Source organism: Mytilus californianus, unplaced genomic scaffold (assembly GCF_021869535.1).
Source record: "Mytilus californianus isolate M0D057914Y unplaced genomic scaffold, xbMytCali1.0.p SCAF_2, whole genome shotgun sequence".
NCBI classification, from domain to species: domain Eukaryota; kingdom Metazoa; phylum Mollusca; class Bivalvia; order Mytilida; family Mytilidae; genus Mytilus; species Mytilus californianus.
Window position 1 is genome coordinate 112501988 of NW_026262668.1, and position 24402 is coordinate 112526389.

A 24402-nucleotide genomic window follows, 5' to 3' on the forward strand; every position below is an offset into this window, starting at 1 on the left:
TTTACCTTCCATGTGTCGCATTCAAAAGGATTCAGAATGACGCTTTTTTATTGAGTTGTATCTATAAATTGAAATATAATTAAAAAATTAAAATAAACGCATCAATGATACCAGGCTTATAATTTTGTACGCCAGTCGCGCGATTCATCTACAAAAGATTCACCAGTGACGCTCGAATCAAAAAAGTTAAAAAAAAAAAAAAAAGGTCAAATACAATATAAAGTTGAAGACCAAAGAGGGCCAAAAATATCGAAAGATTTCGCCAAAAACAGCAATGGCAATCTATTCTTGTGGTAGAAAATCCTTTTAGTATTTTGTCTGAATTTTGAATAATTCAAAATATTTTACACCTTTCCTGTTTAAACTTTTAACCAGCACCAATTTCTTTAGGACTGAAGTTTCGTTGAAATTATACAGATATGCTCCGTTTACGCAGTAGAGTAAAATTTAATACTAATCGTAGACGGGAGATCTTTATGTATGACTAGTTTACTGAATACTCAAATTCAAAATAATTAAAATGTGTTTGTTTTTAATTATTCTATTTGTGACTTTTATGTAAGTTAACATTAAAAATTGAAAAGTAATGATCTAATGAACATTTACCTTATAATATGATTCAATATTTGAGACAATAATCCTGTGAAATATGCACAAATATCTACTGCCAGAATACACCTTATCGCTAATCCCGCTTGACCCGAGAATCAGTCCCGCTCGAACTTTTGACGTCATACAACAATCACTTTTCCATTGTGGCGTCAGATATTTTCTATTATGACGTCAAAATTTTACGGGAACTTGTGTGATGTCCAGTAATGGCGGACAAATAGCGATAAGGTGTATATTACAAGAGGTTGCAAGAAGGGATGAAAAATTCGCAGTGTGATTTTAAATACTCATTTCTTACTTGAACTATCTCGCAAATGTCTAATTTCTTCAACTTGTATGTAATATTTCATTGAATTAAAATTCAAAAGAAACTATGATGATTTTACATATTAAAATCTGCAATAAACCTAAATAGAATGTTTCCCCATTTTACACCAACATTGTGCATTGGTAAAACGGGATTAGTGCATTTAACTGTTTCATGGTTTAGTGAATTTAAATACCATAATTTTAAATGATACGTTTCAAATTTACTGCTGTTTTCTAAATTAAGAATTACTATCGATTTTCTAACATTTAAATCAATACTAGTACATAATATTTACCTATGAAGATAGTTTCCTGCATCAACAAGTTGTCATTACGGCGGACAATGTTACAATAATCCTATTTAATTATACACGCTTAAATAATACTCTCAGTTTGGCATCTAAGTATATATTTATGAAAATAAATTGAAAAAAACGACAATTATATACGGTAATAACAAATGACAAATATTAACAGATTTCAGTCACCTGCGATCTCTGGGCGCCGCCATGTTGTATTTTCCCCGCCCTTTTGTTTACATCCGACGTCATAGCAACTTTACGTCTTCCGGAACTTCACGTGCCTTGTCCCAAATATTTCGAGGATTACTCAAGAAACACCACTCAAAAACAAAAACAATCGAATAGAATGAATTGATCCAAGAATCGGTCTAATGTGCACATGTATTTAATTAATCGCGTTGAACATCTCTAAACGATCGAACATGTTTAAACACAATGGTTTGAATAAGATTTTCCATTTGATTTTAATTTACGGAGCGTTTTCCCAGGTTAAAGGTAAGTTTTTTTTCTTAAACTGATTCTGATTATTTATAAGATAGTCTGTATTATTATATATAAACCAGTTTATATTAATTATAAAAGGTCGATGACAGATTAATTCATATCATATTCTAAATCGTTTTAAACAACGCATGTTATTACGTATATATGATATATGTTTTGATACCTGGCAATCATGTGTAGGATACGATGTGTTAATACATGAATTAAATATTAATATTTATATAAAATATGTCCTAATATACCCGTTATTACTACATTTTACATGGTTTAAAAATAATTATTTGAATACAAAAATATTTATTTGTGGCAAAGAATAAAATTCAATAAAGTAATAATTATCATACGTTTGTACTGAATAACAAGCTAATAATTTGTTCTTCATCTATGTAGCATAAAGGGATCAAAGGTGAGGAATTTAGTCCCCTGATGACCCCCATATAGACAAAGTTTGTTTGAATGATCGCAACTATTCAACCAATAGGCCTACAACGTAATCTTACACAATCGTTATAAACAAAAATTAAAAACTATTAAACAAGTTTTTTGTTAAAATAATTTGCGTAAAAATTGAGAAATATTAGAATTTCTTTTAAATAATAAGGAGACATTCTAATAATTCTCCCTAAGTATCGTCAACCTAGATTCTAAACACTCCACACCAGTTTTATGATGAAATAAATAGTAACAATACAATCAAACCTTTTTGCACCCGTTCTTATGCCGTTATATATGCAAACTTATTTTTAAAATATTATTAACTATCACGTATCGATAACCGCTACCACATTTACATATATACTTACATTATGTTTCTTTGAAACAACTGAATGTTGTACCAATTGAATTGAATACATCATTTCCTTTTTAGCTCATCGTCCACCCGTCCGTCGTCGTAAATTTAAAAAAAAAATCATTTCCTCTGAAACTACTGGGTCTAATGTTACAAAACTTGACTTGAATGTTCCGTGGGGAATCTAGTTTGAAAATTGTATCCAGAGATTTGATTCACTGATCAACTTACATGGCTTCTGTTGTTAATATTGAACATGGGATAAACTGTCGTTTTTGGCTTCTATCTCAAAACTAAAGTAGTTACAGCAAAACACACATGATAACTATGATCAGCAGGTCAATGTCTATCTCTTTTGGAATTTTCTGAAAAAAAATCGGACAACCCTTATTTGCCTCTGAAATATCACTTTCAAGCAAATTTCGCAGCTTTTGGCTTACATTGCAAAACTTGACAGGGTAAAATTATCAGCAGGCATTGCTGTGGAATTGTCAGAAAATCCGACAACCCATTTTGGAGTTATTGCCCCTGAAATGTCAATTGTTAGCAATTTTTCAAAATTTTGGTCATGATCTTGAAAATTATAATAAATAGAGAGAAAATTTAATCAGTAAACATGATCTGAATTATAAAATCTTCAAATAAGTCAAATATGGCAGAAATCGTCAATTGGTCCTTTATAGCGGTTGTCTTTAAATGATAATTTAACCCGCAGTTTTTGCATTTTTTTGCGGATACTACAGTAGATTGAAGGATTGTTTTAAAGTAAATATGTTCAGGAAAATAAGATTTTAAAATAAGTCATAATGGGCGAAATGGTCAGTTACCGTTCTTGAAAGACGATTCTCCCCCTTTTCCCCTATGTTTTGCATTTTTTGCAGAAACTATAATAGAAAGAGAGAAATTGTAAAACTGCTCATCAAAATAAGATCTACAAATAAGTCAGCACGATCTAAATCGCCAATTTAAAAATCCCATATATATATATATATATATAGGATTGATTTCCCTGGAAAGATGATGTGTACCCATTTTAGCCGAAACCATATTAGATAAAGAGAAATTGTGAAGTGCAAAAATATTCAGCAATTTGTGAAGTGCAAAAATATTCAGCAATTTTTTATCTACGAAAATGGTAATCGTCAATTGACTCCTTAAAGGAGTTATTGCCCCCCGAAAGACGATTTTTATCCATTTTTGCATTTTTTGTAGAAACCACAAAAGATAGAGATAAACTGTAAAATAGCACAGATATTAATCACAATAAGATACAAATGAGTCAAGATGGCCGAAATTTTGAACTGTCTCCTTATAGTAGTTAATATTGTTAATATTGCGGTTGAATAATCATTTTCACCATTGTAATGCATTTTTTTGCAGAAACTATAATAAATAGAGAACAACAATGTATAGCAAAAATGTTGAGCAAAATAAGATCAACAAATAAATCAACGGTCGAAATTTTCAATTAGCCCCTTAGAGGAGTAATTGCCATTGAAAGATATAAGAGGGGAGATGTGTTTGAGCTTTTGATTTTGCCATTTTATAAAGGACTTTCCGTTTTGAATTTCCCTTGGAGTTCGGTATTTATGTTATTTTTTTTTTACCCATTTTTCGTCTTTTTTTTTTTCGCAGGAACTATCAAAGATATAAAGGAACAATAAATAGTAACAGTGTTCAGCACATTAAGATCTTTTTTACGGTTCTTTTTTTTTTGCATTTTTGTAAAATAATCATAGTAGATTGAGAGAAACTTAAACTCTAAGGAGATTCGAAAATTAGATCTACAAGTAACATGCCAGCAAAATTGTAAGACTTATGATAGGATTTATTGCCCTTAAATGAAGGAATTTTCACCTTTTTTTTTTTTATAGTTTTGCGAATTATTTCTAAAGGTATGAAATGTAAACACTAAAATGATCATTAATAAAAAATCTACAAAAATATCACTTAATAAGATTTACAAATAAGCAAACATAACTGATTGCAATATAGGTAAACATAAATTCCAAACTGGCTTTTTTTACCAGGTGAACGATTCGGGCTATTGGGAGCCTCTTGTTTATGCTTGTTTTAGTTTGTAGTTTACCTCCAATAGAACGTGTTTTCATAGGTGTTGGGTTTAATATTTATCGTTCCTTAAAATTAAGCCGAAATTGTGGGTAATTGTATTTTAAAATCCTGGACTGCGGGGATTCTTTTTGCTATAAGGTCATGTACTTTTTGTATCATATTATTAACTTCAATATCAATACAGTAATGCATTGGTTGTATAGGAAAATAGGAAAACAACAACAGATGTATGTATGTTTATCAATATTTATTTACCTGATTTATACCAAGGGCATAAATATACTTCAAAAATTTACTCTGCTAAATTGCACCATGAATCTTTTAATCAAACAATAACTTGCTGGGTTGTAATGTATAATACCGTGTCGAAATTCTCTAATAATATGAATCACCATACAAACATTAGCCGGTTATTTTTTTTGGTAGTTGTCGGCTTATTCACCATTAACCTTACATGGGCTTATTTGCCATTAACCTTACATTTTATGGTTAATTTCTGATCTTTCTCCCTTGACAAAAAGTAACTTGATTTTCTCTTGAATAATTTAAGCTGAAAAAAGTATTTTTATTTTACATTTATCATCCTCTGAAACCGTGTTAAAAAAAACGGGGAAAATAACTTTCATAAAAAATATTATATCTGTCAAAAGTAGGTATTTTCATTTGTAACTTTACATCATACTTGTTTATTGAAGCTGTTTAAATAAATAATCTGACTTGATATGTTGAAAGTTTGAGAATAATAATACAAAAATGCGCAAGAACATAAAGCCTTTGCGAGTCCCTCAATATAACGTGTGCCGGTTGTAAAAAGAACTACCTCTGTTGGCCATGTTTTTCTCCGATCGGAAACAAATAAATTCTATAGAAGATTTTCCATACATCATTCATACCAAGATTGGTTAAAATTGATCTATAGTGGTTTAAAAAAGAAAATGGGAAGAAGTTAACGGCCTTTCAGACCAGCTGAGCTAATGTTCCAGGGTGAGGAAAATGTACTGAAATCAGGTTCACAGTACTTTCCCCTTTTTAAAAGACCACACGAAACAGTTAAACGTTGAATGATATTTTCAGGCCAAACTACCATCAATGTAGCTGGTACTGGATCTTCTGGATCCCAAGGTAGAGTGGAAATCACGAGGAACGGCGTCACTGGAACAGTATGTGACGATCGCTTCGATGATCTTGCGGCTGCAGTTGTCTGTCGACAATTGGGATTTCAGTATGTATTTGTGTAAAGATATAATTTTTAATAAAATTCATTCAGATATAAATTTAAAAAATAGGTAATAAGAATGTAAAATGTTCACTGCACACAGGAGTAAACAAAAAATCAATGGTAATGTTATGTCTTTGGACATTTCCCCTTTTTTTTAAATCAGTTGTCAGTTATAAGCCCAAGTTTATCACGACACACTTTTAGGTACAATTCAATAAAAGGTATAACAGAAAGCATTGATTTGAGACAATTTATTGGATTGGGAAGGAATTTATGTATAAAGCTGTGCTGCTGAATTGCAGGCTCGATTTTGGACAGACACATATAAAATGTTGCTGGGTGTCTATGTTTGTGAACGCTCAACTCTGTTCCTAACCTTAGACAGTGGTGTAACTTTATTTCAACCCTCCTGATACCTCTGTAAATCAACTTACTCTTCATTGCAAAATATAAGGAAATAAATTTTTCCTGGATTGAACATAATGTAGCCATACATCTTTTTATCAGAGTGGATGAATTGTACTTTTGTAAATGAATTGGCCTGCTTGCATCGCATCAGGAACGTACACGGAAGTTACTGAGAAGGGAGAAGGAAATTTATGAATTATTTCTTATTTTTGGTACCTTTTCTTTTCTTTTTTCTTTTCTTTTTAAAGACAGAAAATACCAAGGGGTTAATACAAAATCAGAATTCCAATAAAAACATTGAAAAGAAAAACAACGAAAATACAAACAACAATAACAAAACATTACACAGAACACCAAATATTGAACAACACCAACCCCAACAAGATCCGAGGTGAACCTCAGGTGCCTCGGAAGGATAAGCAGTCCCTGTTCTACTAGAGGCAGCCGTCGTCGTGCTAGCGTACGTAAAAGTACGGTAATAAGTCGCATTAGATAGTCAAATTCGAAGAAAAGAGGACGGGATGGGGGTTAACAGTAGAACATTGCTGTGGTCGTCGTATCACGAATAATCTATACCGGTCAAACAAATCATGTTTCTGTCGAGAGAGAGAGAGAGGGGAGAAAGTGGCTTTAAACATGGAAGAAATCATATCAAAGTATTTCACTTACATCGTAGCTCTGATATTGTTCCAAAACATGATTGTAGCAACATTATAACATTCTCCCCATTAATCCTGATAACTATCTCTATGTAGGAATGGTGGAGTAGCTGTAACTGATGGAAGGTTTGGACAAGGTACTGGTCCTATTTGGCTTGACGATGTAACTTGTCAGGGAAACGAACTCAATATTGAACAATGTACAGCCCGACCTTGGAACCAGTCAAACTGTCAACACAGTGAAGATGTTGGTGTGATTTGTAATGTCTCGCCTGTTGTTTCACCATCCGTTTTACCAGCTACAACAAGGGGACCAGCTACTGTACAACCATCAAACTGTAGGTTTTCTATATAAATAATTCAATTTACTGTAAGCATTTTTATTATAACCCCTAACACAAGGACGATGTATTATTGTAATATCAGAAAATCAAGCGGAAGTGCTGATAAAAAGAACACTGGATAAAATTTTTGAACACAAATTGCTGCAAAATTACATATTTAATATGAAGTTGTTGGTGGGTAAAATATACACGCATGTTTTGAAAGGGACAGGCTTTATCATGTGAGTTTAAACCAACAACTGAGTGGAAGATAGGGGACATCAGTGTAAAAGCAGCAAAATAAAGCTCAGCATCGGTACAATTTGGGGAGACAAATTAACTGCTTTATGTTTTCTATACACGACAAAATTATCGAAAAAAAGTTAAATTTTTCCCCAATTTGCACCATTGTAAGCTTGATTTGACTTCTTTTAGTTGCCCCCACTTGTTCGAATACCAGAATTTCCTACCACAGAACATGTAACCTGTCGACAAATTATATACTCGGGTGTCAATAGTCGGTAGTATGAAAAATGTTGAAAAGTTGTTTATATGCCAATTATGACGTTTTGAAAAGACCGTTGATGCTTAAATTTTAAAACAAAATACCCCTGTTGCCTATATGATCATCGATTTTACTATGATACATTCTGATAATGGTCATTAAATCCAAATTTGAAATGTAAGCTTGATAATGACGTACTTTGACCTCAAAATCGGCTTTAAATTAGTAAAAATACCGGAAACACTGACATTTTGTATAAAAATCTGTAAAAGACTTAAGAAACTAAGTTAAAGATGGCTTATCGGTTTTTATTCATTTCGTCAACCAGCAGTCCGAATACCTCCGAGAAAAATCATTTGTTGTGTGGACGGATAACATTCAATGGTGTTCTTCGAGATTCCTCTTTTTTCTGGTACTCACAGGTATCTATACTACTAAAATAACGAGGTCCAATTTGTTACCCGGCTTGACATAAAAAACGACGAATCAAAGAAATCAACTTTATATATAACTAATATAGGACAATGGTGTAGATTAAACATTACACCATTCCAGGCCCTTTTGTTTTCCACATAATTAATATTACCAATAATTAACAAGTTCCGGGTCGAATCCGATACCGATACCAATAGTATATGTCGCATGGAGTTTCCGGTTGTAATGTATGTATGCTATGTATCTTCCTCCTTTAATAGGAGCACTACCATGGTTTATGGTGTTAGGGAGGACATTTAACACACTGTATCGGTACAGATTTAATATGAGCATTTGCCTACCCAGTTTCCCAGCCTGACCGTGACGGGACTTACTATCAGAAAGTTAACCTTCCCCCAAAATAATAAGTAAAATGCAATAAAACATACGAACATACACTCCCCTGATTTGCTCATCCTCAAAATATAAAAAAAATGCAAAATATAAAAACAAGTAAGAAAACCAGGACAGGTTCAAACAAAAAAATTTGAAAGCAGAGAAAACTGTACACCTTATAATCAGCATGACTTTATCAGATGACAATACGAATACTAAAAATCCGCGCTAAAAATTAGGCGTAGGTACTTAAATTCAGCCACGGATCCGCGATGTCGCGGGTGTGTTTTAGTATAACTATAATAATGCTATAAAATGAGAAAGAGGAACGTTAGGGCTTTGAGACGGCATGTATGTAATTCGTAATTAACGCAATTTTCGGATTTAGAAAGGAAAATGCCAGCTCCTTACGAATCAACAGTTGAGAATGCATCTATTGCTAGAACATATGTGTTATCAAATTGTAGAAAGCGCACATCCTTATGTAGAACAAGTTCCTTTTATCAAGACTAACAAAGATCTGCCTTTTTTCAAATTCGCTAAGTGACAAAAGCATTTTAGACATACAAAAGACAATCACTAACGAGGTTCCGTATACATGATAGGCAACTGAACATATTGTAAGGGGTTATAGTTTTTTTTTAGATCTCAATCACTCTCGTTTCTCTTTTTTTTCAATTACTGGACATTACTGACCTGCATGACAATAGTTCAACCTCATTTAGATCCATATGTATGTAACCTTTGATTTGACCTCAATTTGAGAGGATTGCCCGTGTGCTCAGCACGTTCAGTTAAGATTTTTTTTAAATGTCAGCAGAGAAATGTCGTTTATAGTTTTGACCCGCAAAACAACTCATTCTTATTCAGATTACAGTTAAAACATGGTTTTTTTTTCTTCTTTCTTTCTTTTTTTTTTTTTTTTTTTTTTTATCTCTGGTATGAATTGAAACAGAAAAAATGTCGTTTTACTTTTGCACATGCTAATCATTTTGTTTTAATATTTTCTATGTGTATTCATAACGGGGTCACATGTCCATCGACAATCTTCGAAGGTTATTGCGATGGCTAGTTAGATGACTTTCTGTCCCAAAATGTTGATACTTTTTACGACTTCATGCATCGTTTATTGTTTCCTGCGGGAATTGTTATTTTAATATATGTTTTATAAATCATATTTGAGAGTTTGAGTTTAATAGGTAAACAAAAATTTTGCAGCTAGTGCCCCTTTAACTCTACAATACTAGTATAATTGATAACAAAATAAGACATATAAAAAAATACCATATCAAATGATTGCACTTACTGAAAGCAAGCTCTGCGTGCTTGGCCTACTATAGCAGACCATGTCGGCAGTAAAACTGCATTTACCACCGTTCCCAATTACATATAGTACTAGGTACAGTGCTTCTTTTCATTACAAACAATGAAAATCGATATGAAATCATCCCCATTGCAGCACTGAAAACATTGATTTTAACTTAATTATTAGAGAAACGATCACTGACCAGAACTGGATCAATGTTAATCATATTCTTCTGATTTTAATGCATTTCGAGTACAAATTATTGCCAAATGTCACATTAAGTCATTCTTGACATTAGTTATATGATGTGCGATACCGTATTTTGAGCTTTTCGATTTTTTATGAATTCTGCAAGTATATATGATTTATGAATATTGATTTCTTTTGTCATTATGATAATAAAACATATTCCGTGTATAAAGATATCTATATATAGAGGTTGGCACATTTGTTACTGGTTCTGATTACAATTTCAGGCACCTCCCCGAGTCCTAATATCCGATTGATCGGACTATCGAATTTGAATGGTATAGGGTTTGTAGAGGTCCAGAGAAATGGTGTTTGGGGATCAATATGTGACGACCAATGGGGCAAAGAAGATGCCCAGGTGGTTTGTCGAATGCTTTGTTATGAGTAAGTTTGCCGAGTTATATTTACTAGATAGTCATATAGCAATTGCTTGTTTGCTGAATGAGAGATGTTTTAATTAAGGTATTGAAATAAACTATATCATTTATAAGGAACATGATTCCAATTTTAGCAAAGAAGTATAATTTGCGACGACTCTACGATATATTTTCTCCTTTGGAATACAGAGCCAATATCTATAGGGGGCTTTTACTATATATATATATCCTTATAACGTCTTAAATTCAGTCCTATAAAGCAGCAAAATAATTGCATTTCTTCGCGTTTTAATTTATATCGTTCCTTTAGCGTGATTCGAACCTGAGCAAACGAAAACATTCTTTTCCTTCTATATAACCTTTTTGGAAACCGTGTTGCCGTTGAATAATAAAAATTCCTTATGCAGTAACTTACAGACTGAATATATGAGGTCAATGAACAAAACTTGTATTGGGACGCAGCTGATGCTTCTCTCATCAATCTATATATAGAAATGATTTTTTGAAGGATTTATTTAAATGACTTTTGCAAGAAATATAAGTTGTTGCTATATGTCATATTTGGATCTTCTCTTATAATTTAATTGGAAAATAGCTAACAGCAAAGTCGGTTTAATTGTACTTAACAAAAACAAAAGTATTGGCGAAAATAAGTTGATTACTGTATTATTCGTATTTTCTAATTGCCCCTCATATTCCAATATTTCCCCTATATGCCACTCGATATTTTTGTTTTTGCGAGAATATATTTATTATTGTGTGTTTTGTATTTAAAGTCAACGCTCAGTGATCCATGTTTTCTTTCATATTTTAGCATCGTTTGTTGGTTTATTTCAATGTTTATAAAAAATGATATTTATATTTTTGTAGCTAGGATATAATTTTTGCTCCCTAGGTATAAATTTATTGATACATATTCTATGTTCTAACATATGTTTTCTGATATGAAATTAAGTTAAACTTAGTCTTTAATGTTACTAAGCTTAATGGAATGTTTTGCCTATATATGATTTATTAAATACAAATTAACAATTTCTGATTAGAAAGCTTAGCTTAAAATTATAAAAAATTACTGCTATAAACCTTCTCTTAATTTATTATTATTTTATTACGGATGTTGGCTTATATAATATTTTCTTTTCTTCTGTGTCAGTGCATGTCTTAGTACTTATCTGTTTTCCGTATGATACTATTTTGCTTACAAATTTGACAAATGTGTCAATTAAAAAAAAATAATCGCAAAATAATTGTTTTTTATTTTTGGAAACATGATTGAAAGAATTTTTAACTGGGTTTTCAGAATGAAAAATACAGTTATTAAATTGGTGAACAACGATGGGCGTGCGGGCAGGCGGCTGCAAACAGTTTCCGTGCTATAACTTATGAACCGTTCAAAGCATGCTTTTCAAATTTTAACATGTAGATACTAATGACAAAATGGAGGTTAGTTTAAATATTGACGTTCAGCAGTTATGGTACTTGCTATATAGGAAAATGACACTATGTCGTTTCCGTTCAATAAATTATGAATCCTTCTACCAATAGTTTTCAAATTATATTATGTTGTTACTAGTGACAAAATGGAGGTCAAGTTTAATATTGACGATTTTCACTTTTACCATTCAGGAATTATGGTCTTAGTCTATTGGAAAATGGCATTTTATGTCGTTTGCGTGCATTTACTTATGAACCACTGAACAAATGCTTTTAAAATTTTGATATGTTGTTACTGATGAAAAATGGAGATCAAGTTCGACATTGATGATTCCTTCTTTTACCGACAAGGAGTTATGGTCCTTGAGAGATATGGCACTTTTTGTCGTTTTCGTGCAATTACTTATTATCTGGTCATTTAATGCTCGTAAAATTTTGATATGCTGATACTTATCACAAAATGGTTGTCAAGTTTGATATTGACGATTTTCATTTTTGCCGTTCAGGAGATATGGTCCTTGATAGATTGGAAATTTGCACTTTATGTCGTTTCCGTGTAATTACTTATGAACCATTCAGATAATGCTCTTGAAATTTATTATGCTGTTACTGATGACAAAATGGTTGTCAAGTTTGATAGTGACGATTTTAATTTTTGCCGTTCAGGAGTTATAGTCCTTGATAGATTGGAAAATTCTATAGAATGTGGAAGGTCGAAAAAGCCTGAAAGTGCCTTTTTAATACAGAAAACCCAGTTTGCTGTCAATTTGACAGCTCATTCCTTGGCAATGAATGGTTATATTGCATTGGTAAAGTATGGACTCACAGTTGTTGATGGAATTAGAGCTCAAGATAGCAATTAATAAAAGTGTAATGTTCTAAAATATTTCAAGTTTTTAAATTTCCCGCCTGTATTTGTATTATAAAGGTCCCTGTAAATATGCCATGCATGACACTTTTATCGTTTATTTATATGTGCTTTACATATGTTTGATAATTTTTTTTCTTAAAACAAGGAAATTAGTCGAAGGACCAGTTTAAAATCTTTTCACAAACTATTTATGATGGCTTCTTGTCAAAATCGAAACATTCAAAGAATTAAGTATTTCCATCGATTTTGTTTATTAAACAGAGTAAAACGATGTCGATCTATAATAAAGCAAGTGAAATTGATATTAGGCGGTACTGTGAAATGCTTACAAACTTTTTGTTCAAATAAGTACAATAATTTTTACTAGTTCACATTTTTGAAAGATTTGAATCACCATATGAATCAATCTTTTACTCGTTCAATCCGGATTAAGGAGAATTATGATATCGAAATAAATATCATCTAGTGAAAATAATAAAGAAGAAATAAGAAGAGAAACACACCTAAGCCAATTCTGGACTTTATACATCCACTTTCTTGTATTCAATCATTTACTAGACCATGAGGTCATTTAAAGAGATGAAAAGGGGGCATGGCGTCATTTATTAGGACAGAAAAAGGGCATGAAGAAATATAGAACAATCAATACCTGATGATGTGCACAAAGGAATGTTATCCCTTTCCGTAATAAAACAGTCAATTTTCAAAAACACCTTTCTTCTTTCACCTGATCTAATGCCTCGTTCACACGTACATTTAATCGAATGCGAATCGAATTCGCTAATCGCGTTCACACACTTTGACGCGCATTGCAATTCGAATTAGAATTTACGTTTGGACGTTAAACGTTTCGAATGCGAATTAAACTAATTCGAATTAGTTAATGCGAATTGAATTCGAGTTACGTGTGAACGCAGCATAACTTTATATATATATAATTACACATATAACATCCAATATTAATCTTTATTTAGTTTATTGTATTCATTTTATGTTTTTTTTCACACATATTCGTCTGCCTATCATCAAGTACATATAGTTCTGTAATTTTATTTTTCAACTTCGGGAAATAAATTTAGATAAGAGCACTGCTCTTGTTTCCTGATCCCATTTTTGAATTGCTTGTATACTTATTTATGTATGCATTCTAATGATTTACTTGAAACTTAAAAAAAAATAATAACCAAACCATTTTGAATGTTGGTAGACTAAGGGTCTGGTTTTTTTGACGATTTTCATATTCGTACTTGTATTGATTCTGAAACAGTTCTTTCTAAACCAGTGATACATTTTGACTTCAAAATGCAATTATGCATTTTTTATTTGAGCATAAATTATAGGTCATGCATTTTTATTTGAGCATGATTAGATCATGCATTTATAATATAGGTCATGCATTCATAATATGAGACCCTTACTCTGTTACACTTTCCTCCTTTTGGAGATAATGCGTGTCTATTTTTACCTTGTATTGATATTCATTCTCAACCAAGTATACATAAGCATAAAATCAGAAATTTCTGTATATTGAATGTTTGGTGTTATAATAAAGGCATGTATGTATGTATGTACGATTGTCAATGAGACAACTATCCACCAGAGAACAAGAGACGTTGATGTAAACATCTATAGGTCAACCTAAGACTTCATCAATAACAAAACTCATAAGTTAAGTAAGATATAAATAGCCCTGGCATGACAAAATTTGAAACAAATCAAACGAGAAAACCAAACGGTCTGATTTATGGTAAAATATTAACCAAAAAAAAACCAACTGCAGATGGGAACCAACATCATTACTGAATTACAGGCCCCGACTCGTGACAAGGACATGAAGAATGTGGCGGGATTAAACAGTTTTACGAGAGCTCAACCCTCCCCTATCCTGGGACAGTGGTAAAACAGCAAAACATATGGCTTATCAGATGGACACAAAGAATGAAAAACAACTAACAAAAAGACAAAAGACACAAAAATCCGATATACGAGAACTCGCGGTTACAGGAAGCTAGTTTAAAGCGCATCTCAAGTACATTTCTATCTAATTGAGTAAAAACTACTGTCGCCCGAAACTTCTTCAAACTAAGATTTAGAATTTAAACGGAATATTAATTATGTTGAATTGTTGTAAAGTAAGAGGTTTGTAAACCTTATCATTTTAGCTCACTTGGCGTCCGTCGTCGTCATTTATTATACGAGGTCGTCGTCTGCCGTCCGTCATCTCCTTCTAATATTTATTGCCTTTAAGTGACGATTTGTTCAATCAATTTCGTCGAATTTAAAATATTTGACCTGAAATTCCCATTTATACATTGCATTTTTTTGAAAGGGCTGTGACTTATATCTAAATATTTACGATCTTACAAAAAAGCGAAAAAGATTACTCTGGCAGTTTCCATGCATACTCTGCCTTTCGTGGTAGAGGGTCATTACATTTCCTGGTGTGTTACGTATTTCAAATATTTGCCGAATTAGGGTTTAGAACCAGATTTTTTGCGGTTTATTTAGCACGATAATAAGATAGTGCGAGTAGGAAATGGTGTTCTATGGACACACAGTCTTGTTGTTGTATCAAATGCAAGAAGTCTGAATCCCTAAAGCAAATATGTGAAAAAAATGAAATAAAGATATATGTGTCAGCCAGGGTGTTGTGTCAGCCAGGGTGATGTCGTGTGTTGAGAATACTGTTTGGTGTTTGAATTCTAGGAACCAAAACATCGGCTGTATTATACCTTCTTTTTATGTATTTCTCTTAAACCGTATCACTCCGGCTATCTTATACTGACTTTTGATTAACATGTAAAAACAATACAATGAATCATGCATGCAATAGTCTGAAACAACAATGTATACTAATGAACCACATACGATATTATAGAAATTCACAAAAATATTTTATCTTTTTCGTATTATATCAACAATCTTTTTTTACCAATTTCCTTAAGTTTGGTTACAGAGGGCTGATAATACAGCTGATATGAAAAAAGACATGTTATGATCTTTTTATCATATGCTTCAATAATGGAGAAAAATAACAGTTTAATATATTGATCATTTTAAGTGATTCTTGAGTACAAGTTCAAAAAGTGAAAAGTTTACGGACGACGGACGCCAAATGTAATACATCCGATATGAAATCTTTCTATCATATGCCTCAGCAGAGGAGAAAAACAACAGTATAATATATATTATATTGACGATAAAAAAAATCAACAAAACATAATGAACCCTGTTTGGAAAGGTCAACATTTGTAAAGAAACTTGCTAAATTATGCTGGGAACTTTTAAAAAATACGTTTATTGTATCATTTGTTTTGCATTTTACATAATATATTTTCCTGTTTCCTAAATTATAAATGTTTGTTTGGTACCCTACTGTGTTATGTTTTTCACTAAAAACGTACCACTGAGGTGTATTTTCCGGAATTTGCCGAGTAACGTCGGAATGCCATGCGAGAACGTTACGGAAAGGCATGCGATAATAGCCGGAAGCAGTTGATAAATTTTCATATCAGCCCGCTAAGCACCATTTCGGAAAATATGTAATTCACGTAAATTTAATGCTGTTATCATACTGTAAAAATTCTAAGTATATGATAATATCAGACTATTACATGGCATTTTTCATATCAGTTGTATTATCAGCCCAAGGTTCAATATCAACCCAAGAGTCGAAGGCTCGAGGGCTGATATTGACCGAGGGCTGATAATACATCTGATATGAAAAATGACATGTTATGATCTTTTTATCATATGCTTTAAAAATGAAGAAAAATAACAGTTTAATATATTGATCCTTTAAAGTGGTTCTCAAGTAGAAGTTCAAAAAGTGAAAAGTTTACGGACTTCGGACACCAAATGTAATACATCCGATATGAAAACTTTCTATCATATGCCTCAACAGAGGAGAAAAACAACAGTAAAATATATTTTTATATTGACGATGAAAAAAAATAATCAACAAAACATAATGAACACTGTTTGGAAAAGTCAACATTTGTAAAGTAACTTTCTAAATTATGCTGGAAACATTGAAAAAATTCTTTTATTGTATCATTTGTTTTTTTTTTTTTTTTTGCATTTTACATAATATATTTCCTGTTTCCTAAGAATTGTTTTGTACCCTACTTTGTAATGTTTTTCACTGAAAACGTACTATTAAGGTGTATTTTCCGGAATTTGCCGAGTAATGCCGGAATGCCATGCGATAACGTTACGGAAAGGCATGTGTTAATAGTCGGAAGCATGTGATAAATTTTTCATATCAGCCCGCTAAACACTATTTCGAAAAATATGGAATTCACGTAAATTTAGTGCCATAATCATACTGTAAAAATTATAAGTTATCAACTCTAAGTATATGATAATTTAGCTTACATATGATAATTCAGTGATATTCAAGACTATCATTTTGTAGGTCTGTTGATATTAAAGGAACACGATATAATGTATCAGATAAATGGATAGTATACATGATTGCTTTTTTCTTCAGTCCAAATGTTGCTCAAGCAGGTGCACCACAGGATATATATTCTCAGGTCGTCATCGATAAAGTCAGTGCCAATTATCTTCTTGATGACGTAGAATGTATTGGTACAGAAACTGACATCGAGCAATGTCCGAAATCTACAGTCCACAACTGTAATGTCAACCAAAAAGAGTTTGCCAGCGTTACATGTGTAAAACTTCTTAATGCACAGCCACTCGGTGAGCGATTTAAACTGTTAAATCTATTGAAATAATTTTATATTTGTATAAAGAGCGTGTTGACCTTATCAATAATACAGATGTAAATTATTCTTAAATTGTCAGATTTAAAACTATCAAGGGTTTAGCAAGAAGTGCTTTTGGCAATTTCTAGATATTCCGAGGGCCCCGCCCGAGAGAAACATGACTTTTCAAAGGTAAAAATATCTGCGTATCTGTATACGCCAATGGAAATGAATGTTTTATTCCACTGCTTATACTTTTTTTACTTCCTACACAACGTATTCCTGTTTATAACATTTTTCATATCTGCTTGCTTTTATACACAACCATACATGGCATATAACAGTACATCAGAAACAAATATCAATTCTATGACATGACTTTCTACTGCTAAAATAATTAAACTTGAAGTGGATGTAAGCAATTGCATGCAACCGTACGGCCTTCAACAATGAGAAAAACCCATACCGTATGGTCGGCTATAAAAGGCCCCGACATGAAAAAATGAAACAATTCAATTGAGAAAACTAATGGCCTAATTTATAACAAAACAATTTACGAAAAACAAATATGACACATGAACCAACGACAACCACTGAACTAAAGGCTCCTGACTTGGGACAGGCACATAAAGAATGTGGCGGGGTTAAACATGTTTGTGAGCGCTCAACCCCCCACCCCCACCCCCTGGGACAGTGGTTTAACAGTACAACATAAGAAAAAACTATAAAAATCAGTTGAAAAAGGCTTAACTTATCAGATGGATACAAATAGAAATACATCTAACAAAAACAAAGAGTGTACGTGGACGGATACTTATACATTCACACAACAAAAAGACACTTAAGTACAGATCTGAGAGTACTCACAGTTACTGACAGCTAGTTCAAAGCCAATAACAACTAATAAAAAAAATCATGTATTTAAGACTAAAATATCAATCAGTACACATCCAACATCCAATGGATTTAGATTAAAGACGTCAGTGGCGTAGCTAGGCCATTTGTAAGTGTACGCCCGATACTCGGCGAGGCGTCTGAGGGACCAAAGCGGGTCCAGGGCAGAGGACCTCCTGGTAGGGGGTTGATGTGGCGAAGCCCCAGATACTTGCGTTATCGAGAAAGAGATAGCATTTCTGTCATTAAAAACTCATCAATAGCTACATATTTAGAGTCTAGTTTATTTATTTTTTTTAAGTTTAATTTATTCATTGTGTTGATTTTGAATCCAATGATCATTTTTGTCTTAGAGAAAAATGTCCAAACCAGTTACTGTAAAATATGTTTATGATACTAAACCCCTAACGGGAGGGATTGTGCTTGATTTTCATATGATGAAGACATAATCTTTCAATCAGTTTAATTGAGGTCTGGAGCTGGCATGTCAGTAACTGCTAGTAGTCCTTTGTTAATTTATATATCATTGTCATTTTGCTTAGTTTCTTTTGTTACCTATTCTGACATCGGACTCGGACTTCTTTTCAACTGAGTTTTACTGTGCGTATTGCTGTGTGTTTGTTTATTCTACATTGGCTAGAGGTATAGGGGGAGGGTTGAGATCTCACAAAACATGTTTGACCCCGCCGCATTTTTGCGCCTGTCCCAAGTCAGGAGCCTCTGGCCTTTGTTGGTCTTGTATGTTTTTTTAATGTTAGTTCATTTATATGTTTTGGAGTTTAGTGTGACGTCCATTTTCATTGAACTAGTACACATTTTTGTTTAGGGGCCAGCTGAAGCCCGCCTCCGGGTGCGTGATTTTCTCGCTGTGTTGAAGATCCATTGGTGGCCTTGGGCTGTTTTCTGCTCTTTGGTCAGGTTGTTGTCTCATTGACACATTCCCCGTTTCCATTCTCAATTTTATTAAAAGGAGATGTGGGGTATAACAATCAATCTACAAAAATCCAAAAGTTTAGAGAAAATAAAAAAGCAATTCTCTATTTCAATGTTGTCGTTCTATTAATTATTTTGACTTTATCTAAATTTTCACCCATTTTTATGCGCAAATTCCGTTAATAGACACATGAAATAAATAATTTTCATAGATTTTCAGGTGAAATATAAAATTCTTAAAGAGTTCCGTGGAACCCTGGGTCTCGCCTGGGATTGCTTCTGTCTGTGTAAAAGTGTAATGTTGACTATAAAAAGTTATTCAAAATTATTTATTTTGTAAAAATATTTCCTTTCTCTATTGGTACTGTATACGTATACCTAACAACAAAATTATTTTCATTTACCTGTGTTTAAAGTTATTGCAAATGGACGGTATTTTTGTTCGAGCATATTGTTTTTCTTTAATTGTCTAACTTTTCTTACCGATATCACATGTTACTTTTATTATTCTTCCCTTAGTTTATTTATTTTGTATTTACATTGTGTCATAGGTCAAATTTATTTGTTCAGTGTATGTTCAATGGTGTTAATATGTCCTTTGATTGAGTTAAGCTATTTCAGTTGATATTTTATAGTGTGTCTTTCTATGTTGTGATGTTACACTATTGTTTCAGAAAAAGGGTGAAGGTTTGGTACCATTAAAACGTTTAAACCCGCTGCATTTGTTTGCACCTGTCCTAAGTCAGGAATCTGATATTCAGTAGTTGTCGTTTGTTGATGTGGTTCATAAGTGTTTCTCGTTTCTCGTTTTTTATATAGATTAGACCGTTGGTTTTCCCGTTTGAATGGTTTTACACTAGTAATTTTTTGGGGCCCTTTATAGCTTACTGTTCGGTGTGAGCCAAGGCTCCGTGTTGAAGACCGTACTGTGACCTATAATGGTTTACTTTTATAAATTTTGACTTGGATGGAGAGTTGTCTCATTGGCACTCATACCACATCTTCTTATATCTATCTATTCATCAGACAAATACAGGATTTAAGAAAAAAAACTTTTCTTTAGATGATTTTTCTTAATCTTGAAGATAAGCTTATTCCCAAGGTTCATAACAATCTAAGAAGGTTATCAAATTTATCATGTAAAAAAATAAATAAATAATCCCAGACCGTCTGTTAATTGTAAAAAAAATAAGTCAGTAAAATACTGAAAAATAAAAAAAAATAATTTCAAAATTATCTCTTTTAAAATCATTAAAAAGCTTCTGCCAAATGTTCATATAATTCCATGAAGGTTTGACAAAGTAATTGATGTGTAACAAACTTTGACCTCAAAATGCATCTACTTATTAATTACAAAACAACAAAGTGCTTTTATCAGTAAAATACGGAAAATAATAAAAAAAAATATTTTCATTATGCTCTGGATACCGACTTTTGATCATAAAAAGTTTGTGTCCAACTTAGGTAAAATTTCATGAAGGTTCGACAAAGTTATTGATGTCTGAAAAAAAAAACTTTAACCTTGTACTGCATCTAAATATTAACTGTAAACAAAAACGAAGTCCATTTAGCTGACCGAGCGAGACCCTCATTGGTAGTCAAGGTCGTTAAACACCCCCTAGTAGTAAGTCCATTTTTCACTATAAACTATAAACACAGAGATATGTCTCGCCTTAATGCTATTTTGATATGTAAGTTATGCAAAATATTTAAAGTCAATGAACCATGACTGAAAATACAGGGCAAAACAATATCCATGGAAATGAAGTGCCACTGTTTATACAACTGCATACCAAATATATTTAACCTACCACTAGTGGTTCCCCATAAACTGATCTAATCACAAACTGATACATGTAAACTAAACAAAAGTTTCAAATTCAAAGTCAATAGACTATGATTGAGGGGAAGTGGCAACATAAGTTCCATGGAAATGAGATGTTCTTATGTTAGTACAACTGTATACCAAATATCGTTGACATAACACTAGTGGTTCCCCATAAACAAACTAATGCATGTTAACTAAGCAAAAGTTTCAAAGTCAATAGACCATGACTGAGGGGGAAATGAGATGTGCCAATGCTCATACAACTGCATACCAAATATTATTTGCCTACCACTAGTGGTTCCTAATAAACTGACCTAATCACAAATTTATACATAGTTGACGCCGCCACCGACGACGACGCAGGAAACATGTCTCACTTTTTGACTCCGTCAAGGCGAGACAAAAATAAAAATAAATATTTATAAAATTTTGATCTGAATACTGTCTTAAATTTGGTCTTAAAAAGCTTCTGTCCAACTTCCGTAAAATTCCATAAAGGTCTGACAAAGTTATTGATAAAATCAAAAATAACTTTAACAACAGACTGAACCTAAATGTTGACGACGCCGACGGAATCTAGGATCGCTAAGCCACGATCTCGTTTTCGCGACATAAATGTCGCAGGCTTATCAAAAAGCAAACCACATATCGAAAGAATTGCTTAAAACCATAGGAAACTGAGTAGAATTCACAGTAGATTCAGACTTTGACAGAAAATGAACAAATATGTAATATGATACCATTTCATTAAAAAGTAAATTTCGTCACTTTTATTATTGAAGAAAGAATAACAAGGCTCGTGTGCTTTTAAGGTTTTTTTTATTATTTGTTAAGATTAAATTATTTTTTCTCCTAAATTCATGTGTACGCCCGGGCGTTTTGACGTAAACGTAGCTACGCGCCTGGACGTCATTAATAGTCAGAGAAAAACATGACCTTGTACAATGCCAAACTATAGACATCGACAGATTGTAGTGCCGTGAAAGTAGATATGTGTAATATTTAGTATGGTCTTAATTTACTGATAACAAAATCAAAATAACAACATTTTAAATATGTTTTCTACGGGTACAACCAAACTTGCAGACCAAATATTTGTATCTATGGAGGAATTTAGTAAAGGTTTTAAGTAATTTGTGGTAACGAAATCCCTGACTTAATAATTTACTAGTAATACATAGATTACGTTATTGAAATCTAAAACGTCACTACAGACACGAGCATAGCGAACGATTTGGGATATATAAACACCGTAAGACGATATCTTTCAAAAAACAACTGTCATTAAAGAATGGTAATGATGCTATGTGGATAAATTTTTCGGTTTTCAAGAGCTAAATTGATAGTGCGTCATCTCTACAATGGCTTCCATTTTCCCGATTGCAAAAAATAAGTGGCGTAATGGGGGAGATAATATTGACGGAGTAGAATCCTGACTGGATATGGTTAAGTGCTTTGTTGTATCATCAGTAATACTTTTATGCACATGTAATAACATATGTAAAACCCTGACAACACAATCAAACAAGAAACCACTGTTAAACAAATCAATCAACATGAAGAAATCATGATCAGTAATATTTAAGTTTCGTAGAGGAAATACACTGCTTATATGCATATTAATATCTAAACCATCATTTTAGTATATAAGTGTTGTTACAAGAAAAGTTTCCTAACTGGACATTGTTGTTTGTTGCTGTATATCATTTTTGTTTTTCGTTCATTATTTTTTTCATAATTCAGGCCGTTAGTTTTTTCGTTTGAATTGTTTTACATTTGTCATTTCGGGGCCTTTTATAGCTGACTATGCGGTACGGGTTCACTCATTGTTGAAGGCCGTACGGTGACCTATAATTGTTAGTGTCTGTGTCATTTGGTGTCTTGGGGAGAGTTGTTTCATTGGCAATCATACCACATCTTCTTATTTTCATATATAGTATTTCTTTTATTACCAACAGCTACAAATTTAATTGCAAATTAACTGAACACGTCATGGAAACCAACGTATGTATCGTTTACTATAGTGCAAACAATGATGGTTTTGTGATAGTTACCGATATAGTTTATGTAGGTTATGGTAATAGTTACCGATGTAGGTTATGGTGACAGTTACCGATGTAGGTTATGGTGATAGTTATCGATGTAGGTTATGGTGATAGTTATCGATGTAGGTTATGGTGATAGTTATCGATGTAGGTCTAAACCACTTATAAATGTTTTCACTTTTGTGGTTTTTATCAAGCACATTCTATAGTATAGCACACTACAATCTTAATATCTATCATATTTTGTTTTATTTCACGATTTAACATGTAATTTATGCTACTAAATAGTGTTTGGTGCCAAACATTTCTAAAATCATGTGATACGCACAATATCAATTTTTGGGTACGAAAAAACGACAACACATAGAAAATAATTTTAAAAAAAACAATAAAAAACATTTACGTTAAAGTTTTTTTTTATTATAAATATCCATACTTGTGATTGATATGTTATCCAACCTTTAAATTGTTGTTTAAAATCTCAGATATACGATACTACAAGTGAAAAGGTGTATTGTAAGATTTAGTGTTGGAGGTGGTCTGTCAATAGACGTGTTAAAATTGTCCTTAGAAATTTGATCCACAGCCTAAGATCAATTATTCATAGAACTTTATAAGAATATTTTAAAAATCTGCAATAAATTTTTGTCGTGTACGCATGGTATACAACTATTTGCTCAAATGAGGCAGAACAAGAGACCTCTTGGGCAATTGTTCCTCCTCAAATTTTATGGTGGTGACAATTCTACGGGTTTTGGAACAAACTTTGGCAAAAAATGTGATGTAAATGACTTTATAAAGCATAGTACCATCTCCATTATTAGACATTACTGACAATCGACAATCTAGTATTTCTCACTTCAGTATCGACAATCGACAGTCTAGTATTTCTCACTTCAGTAATTGTCATGTAAATGACATTTATAAAGCATACCATCTCTATTATAAGACATTACTTTAAATAAAATGGGATTTCGAAGGAACTGTACCGTACGCAGAAATATCAGTGAGTAAATCTGAATTTCAAAACCAGAGTTCTCGAAAAGTTATGGTTTGAAGTCTCTGACCACCAAAACTTTGCAAAGGACCGACACAATTTTGGTATTTTGCAATAGAAATAATAATGATGACCTGCAGGATTTCTTCAAGGACCACCTGGGGGAAAAAGATTTTGAAAACTCTGCAAAAGCGTCTTTTAAACTTTGTTAAGGAGAAAAAAAAACTGTTTCCCGAGCCGGC

At 32.6% G+C, this 24402-nt stretch overlaps 2 protein-coding genes across 6 annotated transcripts in view; one reads left to right on the plus strand and one right to left on the minus strand.

Moving 5' to 3' along the window:
* LOC127728568 (receptor-type tyrosine-protein phosphatase kappa-like) overlaps window positions 1–1449 on the minus strand; it is a 78844-nt gene extending 77395 nt beyond the window's left edge. For 2 of the 4 annotated variants that reach the window (XM_052236039.1, XM_052236036.1), the window contains exon 1: window positions 1218–1449. The gene's annotated coding sequence lies outside the window, so the exon portion shown is untranslated. Of the gene's footprint in view, window positions 1–606; window positions 662–1217 lie in introns of those variants that run through there. The other 2 variants (XM_052236037.1, XM_052236038.1) reach the window with 2 other exon arrangements.
* A 36-nt stretch (window positions 1450–1485) lies between these two features.
* Window positions 1486–24402, plus strand: part of LOC127728577 (deleted in malignant brain tumors 1 protein-like) — a 32814-nt gene continuing 9897 nt past the window's right edge. For both annotated transcript variants that reach the window (XM_052236059.1, XM_052236060.1), the window contains exons 1-5: window positions 1486–1718; window positions 5665–5812; window positions 6973–7214; window positions 10297–10453; window positions 17244–17458. In XM_052236059.1, the coding sequence (XP_052092019.1) occupies window positions 1646–1718; window positions 5665–5812; window positions 6973–7214; window positions 10297–10453; window positions 17244–17458 (835 nt within the window). In that variant the 5' untranslated portion in view covers window positions 1486–1645. The remainder of the gene's footprint in view (window positions 1719–5664; window positions 5813–6972; window positions 7215–10296; window positions 10454–17243; window positions 17459–24402) is intronic.